This window comes from Sapajus apella, unplaced genomic scaffold, assembly GCF_009761245.1.
Source record: "Sapajus apella isolate SASKATOON/1434 unplaced genomic scaffold, GSC_monkey_1.0 scaffold87, whole genome shotgun sequence".
Lineage (NCBI taxonomy): Eukaryota > Metazoa > Chordata > Mammalia > Primates > Cebidae > Sapajus > Sapajus apella.
The window spans coordinates 3,662,194-3,676,291 of record NW_022437027.1 but is presented as its reverse complement, the minus strand read 5'-3'; the positions used below and the strand labels follow the sequence as shown (position 1 = coordinate 3,676,291).

The 14,098-nt window shown below is 38.6% G+C and overlaps 1 protein-coding gene across 14 annotated transcripts in view; it reads right to left on the bottom strand.

Moving 5' to 3' along the window:
* COL25A1 (collagen type XXV alpha 1 chain) overlaps positions 1–14,098 on the bottom strand; it is a 527,190-nt gene that overhangs the window by 71,348 nt on the left and 441,744 nt on the right. For all 14 annotated transcript variants that reach the window (XM_032254797.1, XM_032254795.1, XM_032254796.1 and 11 more), the window contains one exon: positions 1,237–1,299. In XM_032254797.1, coding sequence (XP_032110688.1) covers positions 1,237–1,299 — 63 coding nt within the window. The remainder of the gene's footprint in view (positions 1–1,236; positions 1,300–14,098) is intronic.

The following is a 14,098-nucleotide window of genomic DNA, read 5'->3' as shown; positions in this document are numbered from 1 at the left end:
CATAATCCGATGGCGTTTCAGTCCCCCCCTCACAGGACATACACAGTTTCCATTTACTAGGTTTAAGAGTTATTTTCACTTGACCAGCAGAAATGAGGATGCTTCTGTCAGAACAGACCATGAACATACTTCTGCAACTCTTGGAAATCATCCCTGGATTATTTCTGTTGAATGCAATACACATTGAGGCAAAGACCGCTATGGTTTAAAAATAAAAGAATGTAGTTTGATGTAATTTTGCCCCTTCTTTGATTCATGAGTCTGTCATGAATAAAGTTCCACCATCAGAGCTGCACTTTTTATGTCTTTCATGGTAGATGAAAAGAGAACTCTGGGTCTGACTATATTCATAGCAGCATTTTTTTTTTATATGGCAGCATATAGAGTTTGCTTTTAGAGCCCTCTCTAGGGTTGCCAAGTAGAAGATAATGAGATGGTTTTCATTATAGAGTATTTTCACAGACGTTATTCAGGGTAGATCCTTTTGGGATGAGGCACTTAGGAATCTATATGACATCAGTTCTTGCCTTTGAAATCTAGGAAGTAATGGGAAGCATAACCTTTGATTTACAAGTATATCCTGAAATTGGTGACGAGGAGCAGGAGTTAATAAGTTCTATCTCCACTCCTCAAAATTCCTCTACCTTTCCATATAGCCAGGAGGTTAACAGTATCCTATTAGTTTAGGAGCAATCTGGGGGACAAGTGGAACAACTAATATATTCTACCATCCTGTTGTCTTGTCTAAGGCTTTTTAGAAGTAACTTTTCACTACTCAATATTGAACATAGTGGTTCCATTAGAAGTGTTAGTAATGAGTGGGTTAAGCTGCTTTCATTCTCGATTAGGCAAAAATATCTGGTCACCTAAATTATGGAGTTACCCCACATTTCTTTCAATATAGTGGACTAAATATATATGACAAAAAATTCAGAAAGAAAGAAGAAGGAAGGAAGGAAGGGAGGGAAGGAAAGAAGAAAAGAGAAAGAGAGATAAGAGAAAGAACAAAGGAAGGAATGAAGGAAGGAAGGGAGGGGGAGAGAGAGAGAGGAAAAGAAGAGAGAAAGAGAAGAAAGAAAGAAAGAAAGAAGAAAGAAAGAGAGAGGAAAGAGAAAGGAAGGGGGGAGGAAGGAAAGAAGGGAGAGAAGGAAGGGGGGAGGGAAAGAAGTGGGGAGGGAGGGCAGGAAGGAAAAAAGGAAGGAGGGAGGGAGGGAGGAAGGCAGGCCAGCCACTTACTTTTGTTCCCGGTAAACCTGGTAAGCCTGGTTCTCCTTGAGGACCAATGAAACCTGGTTCTCCCTTTAAAAACATGGGCATATGAGATTGTTAATCATTTGATAATAAATAAATAAAGCTAAACTCATTTTCTTCTACTGAGATTTCACTTCCTTGATTGTATATAGCTTTCTTGCTGAGATCTAGCTACTGACTATAAAATTAATCAAAACTGGTTTTGATCAGTGAAGACACTTTGAGCAAAACTTTGGAGCAGCTTTAAAAAGTAAATGTGACTAAGTAATCAGATAAATGTCCTTCCAATTTCCTTTCTAATCTGTTGTCCAGTGTTTCTTACCACTTACCAAAACAAGCTGCATTATGTTTGGGTGACTGTGGCAGGTAGCCTCTAAAATGGGCCTTGATAATCTCACCCCTGTCGCTCATGCCCTTGTGTAATCCTCTCCCCGCGAGTGTAGACTGGATTTGCTGACTCACACCTAATAAACAGATGGCAGAAGTGATGGGGTATCACTTCTGAACCTAAGTTGTGAAAAGCCTGTGGCTTCCATGTTGGGGGCCCTTTCTTGTTCTAACTTGGATCACATGTTGTGAGGACTGAGGTCTGCCAGCAAGCACACGTGTGAGCTTGGGAGCAAGTACCTCACCCTTATGGAGTCCTCAGATGAGACCACAGGCCTGGCTGACGGCTTTAGCCATCTCATGGGAGACTGAGCCCGAAGCACCTAGTTATGCTGTGCTTGAATTCCTGTCCCTCAGAAACAATAAGATAATCAATGTTTCGTTTTTTTGGTTGTTGTCGTTTTGTTTTGTTTTTTGTCGTTGAGACAGAGTCTCGCTCTATTGCTCAGGCTGGAGTGCAGTGGTGCAATCTCGGCTCACCACAACCTCCAACTCCTGGCTTCAAGCCATTCTGCCTCAGCCTCCTGAGTAGCTGGGATTACAGGTGCCCAACACCATGCTTGGCTAATTTTTGTATTTTTAGTAGAGATGGGGTTTCACCATGTTGGCCAGGCTGCTCTTGAACTTCTGACTTCAGGTGATCAACAACCTCGGCCTCCCAAAGTGCTGGGATTACAGGCATGAGCCACCACATCTGGCTGACGTTTGTTGTTTCATGCCACTAAGTTTTAAGGGTATTATGGTAGGCAGCAATAGATAACTGATGCAATGAATGTTGTTAGGGAAGAGATTTGGGAATGTTCAGCATGAAAAGAAAACTCTCTCTCCTGGTCATACCTCCAAAACCTTGTCTCTACTACTTAGAGGAAACTCAGTAGTAAACTAAAAATATATTTGGTCTTGGTCCCCAATTCCTGGCACCAACCTCCTAAAATGGAATTTTCTGAGTGATAGGAATGAGAAGGAGCATCTTTTGTTATTCAAACCAGTTCCTTTCGACCATACCTGAGTCTATATCACTGAGGTTACTCTTATGGGTGCCCTAGACAGCTTCAGGAAAGGAACTGGTTGCCAGAGGGCGCAACGGTATAAAAGTGTGGGAACTTTCTGCCCTATCTCCCAGCCTCTGGGGAGGGGACAGGGTCTGTAGATGAGTTCAGCCACCAATGGCCAATGATTTAATCAATTATGCCTACATAATGCAACTTCCATCAAATCCCCTAAACAACAGGGACTGGAAAGCTTCTGAGTCATTGAGCACATCCATGCGCTGGGAGGGTGGAATGTATCAACTCCACGGAGACAGGGAATCTTGTGCTCTGTTCTCTTATGGACCTCGCCCTATGTACTTCTTCATCTGGCTGTTCATTTTTATTAACTGTAATAGTATATAGCATCTTCCTGATTTCTGTGAGTTGCTGTAGCAAATATCAGTCCTGAGTCAGAGAGGGTATGCAAACCACTGAATCTATAGCTGAGTTAGAAGTACAGGTAACCTGGGGCTCAACATCTGTGGCTAGTGACCAAAACAAGGTCACTCTTATAAGACTGAGCCCTGCCGGGTGCAGTGGCTCACGCCTGTAATCCCAACGCTTTGGGAGGCTGAGGCGGGTGGATCATCTGAGACTGGGAGTTCGAGACCTGCCTGACCAACATGATGAAACCCTGTCTCTAAAAAAAAAAAAAAAAAGACTGAGCCCTTAAATCTGTGGAGTCTGATACCAACCAGGGGAGTTAGTGCCAGAATAGGATTGAATTGTAGGACACCCAATTGGTGTCAGAGAACCAGAGGGGTAGAGAATTAGTGTTGGAAAATACACCACATATTTGGTGTTGGAAAATACTTGAGATCAGTGTTCACATTATCTTGACTATCCATAAAATTTTATTTTCTTTTTAAACTATTTGAGGTCAAATATAAGAGTTTGACTACCCAAAATCTATAAGAAAATTTTAATGCAAAAACCATAATGACCTTGTTCTCAGTTCCTGTTTTTTCCCCTCTTGGATTATTTCTGAAGCAGTTGTTAATATTTTTAAAATATATTTGATTTCTTTCTAAGGCAGCAGTATTTCAACCTTTGTTTCATACTTGGAACTGAGCAGGAATGTATAGAGAAAATGTTTTATAAGACATGATAAAATGTTGGACTGGGCACAGTGGTTTACACCTATAATCCCAGTACTTTGGGTGGCTGAGGTGGGAGGATCACTTGAGTCCAAGAGGTTGAGACCAGCCTCGGCAACATAGGGAGACTCCAGCTCTACGAAAAATATAAAAAATTTGCCAGGTGTGATGGTGCGAGCCTGTAGTCTCAGCTACTTAGGAGACTAAGGCAGGAGGATTGTTTGAGCCTGGGAGGTTAAGGCTGCAATGAGCCGAGATCATGCCACTGCACTCCAACATGGTTGACAGAGCATGACCAAAGAAACAAAACAAAAATTTATACTAAAATGTCATCAAATATTTTTCACACAAGTCAATTTTTAAAATATACTATAAAAAACCTTGGGTATTGGACAGGGAACAAAAGGATATCACCACCATCAGACATATTTTGATATGTAACTCATATATTTTTATCTCTAGCTCTGGTGCTCATGAGACTGATCTAAGAAAAAAAAGGCAGCAGTGGGGAACTAATGCTTTAGGTTTACTGCTTGCACATTTTCTGTAACTCCCTAATCTACCTGTCCCATACTCTTACACCTATTAGAAAGAAGAATCTGAAAACATAATTTTAGGTGGATCTCTTAATGGTCTAAAATGAAAATCTGAACTATATTCAGAGAAATCAATGGCGATTATTCTACCTCTAGTAAAAGAGTTTAACTTAAACAAAAACCTTGTAAGGAATACATTTGTTTACATGTAAAATATTTCCCCTAACAAAATGATATATACAAATAAATATTTCCTCTCCATCCCAAGAGGAATGCTGTGTTAAAGTCAACACGTATCATTGGTAACAACTTACTGTCAGGGAAATGTAATGCAAGTTAATAAGTTGAAAGTTTACAGGGAGACAAGAACTCTTGCATATATTCAAGTGAAAATAACATCATCTCACTCTTTAGCAAAACACATAGATGCACCATTAAAGCACACTAATAAAAGAGAAGAACAAATAAATGTTGCAAAAACATGTTTCTTATATAGGTTAGTGTTTAGTTTATAAAAAGATGAAGCATGCAGGTACATAGTTCACAAGCAAATAGATAAGGCTTTGTGATCTCAGCTGCCAGGTAAAAGTGTTTTTTAAGTAGAAGATATATTATGTCCTTTAGTAAGTGTATAGAAAGTTCTTTTTTTTTTTAATGTGCTGGCTGAAAGCATCAATAGTTCTTTTAAACAGAAAATTCACGGGAAGAAGTTTGTTTCTAGATACAAAATTAGCAATGCATTTGACAATCTCAGTGATTTTAGCACAATTTATATTGATTAGCTAATTTTAAAGGCTTTGAGTATGAGAAGTTATACCTGATCATGCCACTGTAAGGATGTATCTGCTATATTTATACATTCTGGTACACTTCTTATTTCAATTCATTCACATACTTAATTTTAGGATCACGGTTTTTGTCTATTTACTTCCAGAGGTCTGAGTCACTTTAGAAATATTATCTCCATTCTCTCTATATCTTAGCAGGATGGGGAGGAGTTAATTATTGGTCTCTTTTCTCTCTCTCAGCTTCAGAAACAATTGTTGAAATAATTAAGGCATGGATATGCTGACTCATGGTCTTCAGCTAGTTGGGCTATTTCTTCCTTCCCGGAGTTTAACCAGAGGTTCTCAAAGTGTGCTCTGGGGACCTCTGGAGATTTCTGGACCTTTTCAGGGAGTGTTTAAGGTCAAACTATTTTTACAATAACACAAAGACATTATTTGCCTTTTTACTTTTATTCCTTCACGAGTACACGGAGTATGAAAAGTTCAATAGGCCAGGCGTGGTGGCTCATGTCTGGAAACCCAGCACTTTGGGAGGCCAAGGCAAGCAAATCACTTGAGGTCAGGAGTTTCAGACCAGCCTGGCCAACATGGTAAAACCCCATCTCTACTAAAAGGACAAAAACTAGTCGAGCGTGGTGGTGTGCACCTGTAATTCTAGCTACTTGGGAGGCTGAGGCAGGAGAATCACTTCAACCTGGGAGGCAGCAGTTACAGTGAGCTAAGATTGTACTACTGCACTCCAGCACAGGCAACAGAGGGAGACTGTCTCAAGTAAACAACAAACAAAAAGAAAAGTTTATTATATGGTTCTAGATTTCGCATTGCACCTAACCTTTAAGAAACTACCACTTGTGGGGTTTAGGATAATAGCAAAGAAAAACAACAACAATTCTCTGAATAGGCTAACCTTCCCCTGTCCAATTACATGTTTGCATGAGGCCAGTTTTTATGCACATACTTCAACCAAAACAACAAATTGAATGTAGAAGCAGATATGAGAATCCAGTTGCCTCCTATTAAGTCAGGCATTAAAGAGATTTGCTATATACATATCTCCCTCTCTCTCTCTATGTGTGTGTGTGTGTGTGTGTGTGTGTGTGTGTGTGTGTGTGTGTGTAATGAAACCATAATGACCTTGTATACACACAGACACACATAATCACATCTCACAATGCCATTTTTCCTGCTCTTTTTAAAAATCTTGTCTTAAAAAGCAGTTATATTTCATAAAACATGCTATTTGATTAATATGTAATGGATTTTTGGAAATTTCTCAGTTTTAACTTCTTTTGTTTTTATTTTTGAGACAGAGTCTCACTCTGTGCCCAGGCTGAAGGCTGAAGTCCAGTGGTATGATGATGGCTCACTGTAGGCTGGAACCCCTGGGCTCAACCTCAGCCTCCTGAGTAGCTTGAACTATAGTTGTGCACTACCACGCCTGGCTACTTTTTAAATTTTTTGTAGAGACTAGGTCTTGCTATGTTGCCCAGGCTGGTCTCAAACTCCTGGCCTCAAGCAATCCTCCTGCCTTTGCCTCCCAAAGCGCTGGGATTACAGGTGTGAGCCACTGCCTCCAGCCAGCTTTAATTTCTAATGCAGAAATAATAAAAGATATACACTACATAAACAAAACTTCTTTCAATTCTAATTTTTAAGAATTTAAAGGCATTCTGAGACCAAAAAGTTCAAGAACTGCTGGAACAAAAATGTAGAGTTTTATTAAAGGCTGACTTTTCAAGCTGAAGTCTTGAGGTACCAAATAATAGAGGGTTCTGGCTTTGTTAAAGTGTGGCTTAGTTAAGACTTACCATACAAAAATGCAAGCAAAACACCTAGCCTCCTCCTAGAACAAAGCCAGTTTGCAATAAATGCTTGTGATTATTGTTTCCCTTATCTTACGGGCTTACACACACTAGCTGTCTAGTCGTAGCAGCAGCAGTAATAGGAGTGGTAGTATTACAACATCTCTGCAACCTAACTGGTAATATACAAGGTGGCTCCTCGTCACCTTTTAACCTGCCTAGGGTTATACTCAATACTACTTCAACTTCTTTCAGAAAGTAACCCTAAATATTCTCAGGTGAATATATCATTAGTTTATGAGAAAATATCCATCTGCCAGAGCAGTTGGGATTGCAAAACCAAAAGAGATTTAAAACACATCAGAACTGTGTAAGACAGAGAAGTGACAAATTTACTAAAAATGAGTTTTCTTCATTCAAAGAAGGAAAGAAGAAAATGTTCCTACCCATTAATTTCCCTAAATAAATGTAATCTTTAAAAAAATCCCATCTTTTTGAAAAGAACTGACATATGGTTTAAAGGTTCTCGAATCTCCTAAAATGTCTAGGCAAAAGGCAGTGACAACAAGTTTATAGAAATATGGAAACACTATAAATAAGCAAATGACTACTGTATTGGAGTCCCAATTAGTCACAATTTTTGTTAACTGGGATAGAGGAAAGAGACCAGGTTGGGGAAGAAGGCAGGAGGAAGCAGCTGAAGTACGATTCAAAGACAAGGGACTTTTGAGAGATCATCTTTGGAGTCAATCAGACTTCACAAAAATGAGCTCATCTAGGTTTTCAGGGCAACAAACAGAAGAAATAACTGTTTATATTGGAGTGTATAATGATTGTCACAGCTCTTTTACATATTTAATCTCCCTTAATCAATGGAGAATAGGAGAGTACTAAATTGAAAATTATCCACATTGTTGATTAGGGTATTCGTCTGAGTGGACAAAGTGAGGGAGGAAACTGGAAGTATAATAGAATTAAGTTCTTACATTACTTTTAATGAAGGAAAAAATCCAGAGAGTTTTTCATTTTTCTTTTTTTACTGGGCAGTTACCTAAATTAGAAAATCCAAATCATAATTTCAAAATGAGCCATTTTAGAAATAACATGAGAACATAAAGGAGAGAGCCTTTGAAAAAGGGCATGTACTGCTCCCATTATCAGGGAAATGTGGATTTAAACAGGCAGACTGCAAGTAAAATAGCTATACCATTGAAGTAAAAACAATAAAGTAGGCCGGGTGCGGCGGCTCACACCTGTAATCCCAGCACTTTGGGAAGCCAAGGCAGGTGGATCACAAGGTCAAGAGATCGAGATCATCCTGGGCAATATGGTAAAACCCTGTCTCTACTAAAAATACAAAAAAATTAGCCGGGCATGGTGGAGTGTGCTTGTAGTCCCAGGTATTTGGGAGGCTGAGGCAGGAGAATCACTTGAACCCAGAAGGCGGAGGAGGCTGCAGTGAGCCAAGATCAGGTCACTGCACTCCAGCCTGGTGACAGAGTGAGACTCCATCTCAATAAAATAAAAATAAAAATAAAAATAAAGTAGGACATTTTCTGAAAGTATTTATCTTTAAAGTCAATGATCTGTTAGTGCATTTTAAAGAAAAGAACAAAAATGTTTTTAAAAAATGGGGTAAAGACAAGGACATAAACTTCTGGCTTTTCTCATATATCAGGACACCAGTGAATAGCATAAGTTTAGTTGAGTAGAGCACAAATTATTTCACAGTTAAATCTGCTTTTTTCCCTCAGGTATTATATATCTATTTCTTCTCTCATTTCATAGACATTCCACATTCTCCATCAATCTATTCACTCACTATCCCAGGTTAGATAGCATGTTAGATTTTTACTTTTGTTATCAGTGAGAACACAAGATGACAAAGTCAATTGGGATTCCTCACACTGGTGCTGAGGATAGTGTGTGGAAGCGAATGAGTGCAGGCAACTGAGAGACAGATCTGAGACCATCGCTGCTTGCAAATTTAGTGCCTGACTAAAGGGAGAGAGAACAGTAAGGATGAGAAAGAGAAGGAGGAGTAGTGGAGGAATGCAGGGGGGAGGGAAGGAGAGAAAGGAAGACAAGAGGGAAGAGAAACAATGGAGAGAAACAGGCATTTTAGTATGTTCTGCCCCTTTCCCCATTACCATAAAAATTAAATCCAGATTTAATCTGTTCTCTTTGTTGTTTCCTGCTGTTTTGTTTTGTTTTCATGTGTCCTGGAAATCTCCAGCTAGATCTACTCTTGGGACAAACAGAAAAATCTGAACAATGTATTATCTAACCCTTAAAATAAGCACAGAACTATGATTTAATCAAAACCTGGGGATAAAATATATGTAACACTATTTATCAGAACCTTAAGACAATCCAAAATTCCAATTGCTAAAACCTAATAGCTGGCATCCTATTCTGTTCCTCAAGCCACATGCTCACCAGTGACTGAATGGGTTGTCTGCAATATGGTTATCGCAACCCTGCTGGTGTTATTATAGCATGGACTCGTGCAGCTTCAAATTCCAAAAGGAAGACAAATTTGGTCTAATTTTCTGGTCTTGTCCTGGATATTGCATCTGATTCATTCCTGAATTATTTCATGAGTTTTATCCTTTGGTTATTCTTAACATTAATTAATTAGCTCACCATCAATGAGTTAAAAACAAACCAGGTCTCAAAACTAAGACTACAACACATTTCCCTGTATTGACCTGATAGAAAAGATGAATAATAGAATAGCTGTGGTTTTGGCAACTAACCTGGGGTTCAGTTAGGAAAGAAAAATGCTATTAATTCAGGATAAAGCACAGTACAGCCTGACAGTAAACTGCTGGGAGCAGCTGCAAGCTGAAAATCTGGCACAGGCTGCTAATTTGAACAAAAGATTTAAACAGCCAGGGCACATAAAGATGCAGAAGCAAGCCTGTGGAGAATAACTACAGCTGAAATCGGAGGTGTATCTTCATATGACCAGCTGTGGAGGTCCTCATCGTCTCACATTGATCTTTCCATTTAAGATTGAATGGAATCCAAGTTTTCCATAACTTCAATCTTATAGTATTAAGTTCAGTGACTATCAGCCACAGTACCTGATATGCACTATATTTGAAACAGGATCCTGTTTTTGCATCAAACAAAAAGTTCCATTGTTGATTAGGGTATCAGTATTAAACCTCTCCCTCTCCTTTCCTCTTGCATCCATCAATTGGCTATATGTACACATAGAATTGATGTAAACGGCACAAGATTTACCTATAGGAAAATGGGTCCTACTCATTCTGTATTAGATTCCTTAAAGGTAAGAGTTTTGACTGAAGCTGCTTCTCCTCAACTCCTTTGCTATTACTTTTAAAAAATTCAAATAGTCTATTGAGATACCAGCTTAAATACTGTCTTCTGGCCAAAACACAAAAGGTTAACAAATAAAAAAACCCACACAAACAACTACCATCTCTAGCAACCACAAGGGACAACGAACACACAAGCAAAAATTGGTCTTCTATTTTACAGAAAGGCAAGGCAAAGCTGGAAAACTCCTTAGGAACATAACATTTCTGAAATCTAACAATGACCACTAAAGGTCTCAGTAAGTCTTAGAATTCCAAAATAAAATCTTGACTGACTTTTCTTCAAACCCACATTTAATACATAGCAAGAAAGTATTTCAGGTGACCTTATTTTATCTTCTAAAATGGTTATTGGGACAGTTCATGTAACACTTTTTTGCCAAATTTACATAATGATGAGAAGAATCAACAAATACTTACTTAGTCAATGTGAGAAAGGAGGAGACAGCTTCACTCATACAGAAATGACTCATCAGGTGTTTCCCTATAAGCTTCCAGGATCTACCATCTGCTAAATGGAATGGTGGCCAGAATGTCCTGACTGATTAGCTGCTGCCCATAGAAAAATCTCTGGTTTTTCATTTTACCATTTGTTTTATTTTTATAAGTCATTATCAATTAAAGGAGTAAAAAAATTACTTTTTAACCTGTCTGAAAAAACCTCTAGACTACCAGCTTAAACCAAGTAATGTTTTCCATGATATTTATTACCCCTGAGAACATCCAGTTTTCATTGCCCTAATAAATAGTACAACAGGACTTGAAAAATATGTGCTGATCTGCCTGGGTGCTAAAAGTATCACCAACAATTTTGATTAACTTGTCTTGACACTGAATGCATTAGCTATACAATATTCTTCTTGCTTATAGGCTAATTAGAATTCAAGGCAGCATGATACCTGCTTTTGAGGATTACAGTAAGAACATTGTTGTAATAAGAACCACCAGGTTTTGGTAATGATTGATATGTAAAATTATTGAGGGGAAAAAAGAATGAGAAAGTAGAGTCTGCCCCAAAAACATTTATTTCCCTTAAGGATCAAATTTTAGTATAAATTAAAACATCTTGGTGGCACTGATGAAAATGAACTATAATAGCAGGTTTATTTAAAATCCAGAAAACATACCTGTCTGACTTTTTTTTTCTTAACAGCATTACATCATGAAAGCATATTCCTTGTATTTATTGGAGGTTTCATTCTGGCTGCTAAAAATCCCTGATTTCTGGTTATATGAGTTTCCTAATTGGATGCTCCAATTATTCAGCTTCTCGGATGAACTTTGTGCAGGCAGGAAATAATTATAAGTAACGATAACACAATGTTATTCGTTTAACCAGTGCTCCATTTTCTTTTCCTCTTTTAGGAATTCATTTCACATCCTATGTTGCTTCCAGAAGTTTTTCTCTGCTATTTTTAAACTGTGATTTGATGTTTGTAAGGAAGGAACCTCATCTCTGGTGGATTTAGAAGATAAGCTTCTATTAGATTACTGAGGACTGTACTTAATCCTAAGAATGCCAGAGTAAATGCTTCTGCCACCTGTAAAAGCTAGTCTTTATATAATTTAGTGGCAAGAATGATTTCACATGCTGGGATATAAAGAGTTAGTTACTGTCTCATACCCTCCTCGTCCCCAAATTCTTGATCTGAATGTCGAATTTTCACTAATGTGGAAGCCAGAAAAAAAAAAACAAAAAAACAACCAACCAATCTTTGAAGCACAATAATACTGTGAAAACGTATTTGCCACCAAAATTATTTCATATAATTTTTCCTGTGTTACATCTCCCTTGCTCCACGATTTTTCCCCTAAGTTTTTTTTCTGAACATGGTGAAATAAACTGGTGGACAGTTTTTTTTTGTTTTGTTTTGTTTTTTTCTTTTTGAGATGGAATTTTGCTCTGTCACCCAGGCAGGAGTGCAGTAGCATGATCCTGGCTCACTGCAACCTCCACCTCCCCGGTTCAAGTGATTCTCCTGCCTCAGCCTCGCAAGTAGCTGGGACTACAGGTGTGCACCACCACGCTTGGCTAATTTTTGTATTTTTAGTAGAGATGGGGTGTCACCATGTTGGTCAGGCTGGTCTCAAACTCTTGACCTCAAGTGATCTGCCCACCTCAGCCTCCCAAAGTGCTGGGATTACGGGTGTGAGCCACTGTGCCCGGCCTAGTGGTACATGTTGAAAGAAGGAAAAGCAAGCACTGAAAATCTATATTTATGAAAAATTTCTTGGGTTAGGCAACATCGACTAGAGCCTGGAGAATTCCCATCATTACATGTCAAGGGTTGCTTTTGCTTTTCCTATGAACAGTACCAGGAAGGAGAACATCGACAGTGCCATGTCCTATGTCCACAGCATTGTGCTCCTTCATCCTTTATTCCTGGGATACATTTGGGTAATAGGAAAGGGGTATAGTGTGAAGTCACATTTTGAGAAAAACCAGGTGATCCTTACTGCTCATAAAGTAACATCCCCCCATCATTGCAAAGGAGTTTTCAGAATTTACATCTACTAACCTACAGCGTATACATGGCTTTATATTCTCTAGCTTAAAATGACACTAGGAAAGACTGCACAGAACATGTGCATAACCAGTGTTTCCAATATTTTGAGCTGCCCTGACAGAAAGAGATAACAATAACCAAAACTGGTATAGCATTTACTACATGCTTGGCAATATTTTAAGAATTTTACATGGATTAGTGCATTTTCACAACTCTCTGAGTTATGGTCAATGAGTCCCATCTTAGGAAGAAAGTGAAGTACAGAGAGATGACAGAAGTTGCTCCACATTATATTATTGATAAGGGGTGGACAAGGATCTGCACATTGGTGGTCTGTTCTGAAGTCGCTGCTCTATCCTGCTTACTGCTAGGGCAATGTAACCATAGAAAGGGGGTAAGTAATATATTTACATTTTTCAAAATAAGTGTAGAGAGCAAAACCTAAAAAAACAGGAACTTAGAATTGTACTCTTTTATGTGATATCAGAAAACCTGGTTACAATAATTTTACCCGTTAAAAATATGTGAAGGCTTGTTTCAGAAACTAATTTTCTGGGCTCACATCTTATTCCAGAAGATCAATGACTGCATGGTACATTATACATAATTTAATTTTCCCAGTTGAACATCGTGACACTATATGAACCATGAATGCACGAAATAGGAATTCCAAATGTCTTCCATATGGTAAGAGGACTTTTGGATACTTCTGCAGGAAGCTTAAGAGTAGCTCAAAATTAAGTTATGCCTGTTCTTAGTGACTTTTATTATGTATGCCTAAGGTATTAGCACTTTCCTCTGAGTGGGACTCGGAGGTGATGGATAGATGAGTCTGCTGTCTGTATTTAGGCACTTTGCTCATTTCCTGAGCGCTGTGGAAGGCATGTGGATGCTCATTAAGTTTCCAACCATTCCCCGAGAGCAACAGGTGGTGAATCAAAGCTTCCCTGGTATGTCGTGGCTGGTTTCCTCAAAGTCCTGGAAATAACGGATGGCATTTGCATGCTCTCTGTAGCACCAGCAGATAAGAAGGAGATGAATAGCAACAGGAAGTATTTCCAAAGCATAAACAAGCACACAGGTCTAGGAAGATTATGAGTAACGTTCTGGCAACTACACATTCTATATCCATACATGGTGGTTTCATCTTTTAAATACTGTTACTTGTTCAAACTATGAAATCATAGTTAACTGTCATGTTAACTATGTCATGTGGCTACCTAATAGAAGAAGAAATGTAAAGGAAAAAAGAACATTCTAAGTTAAGAAAACTATGACATAAAATTATAAGCCTTTATTTAATTCTACCTTTATAAATATCCAATGAATACTAGTAGCTGTGATGTATCTTT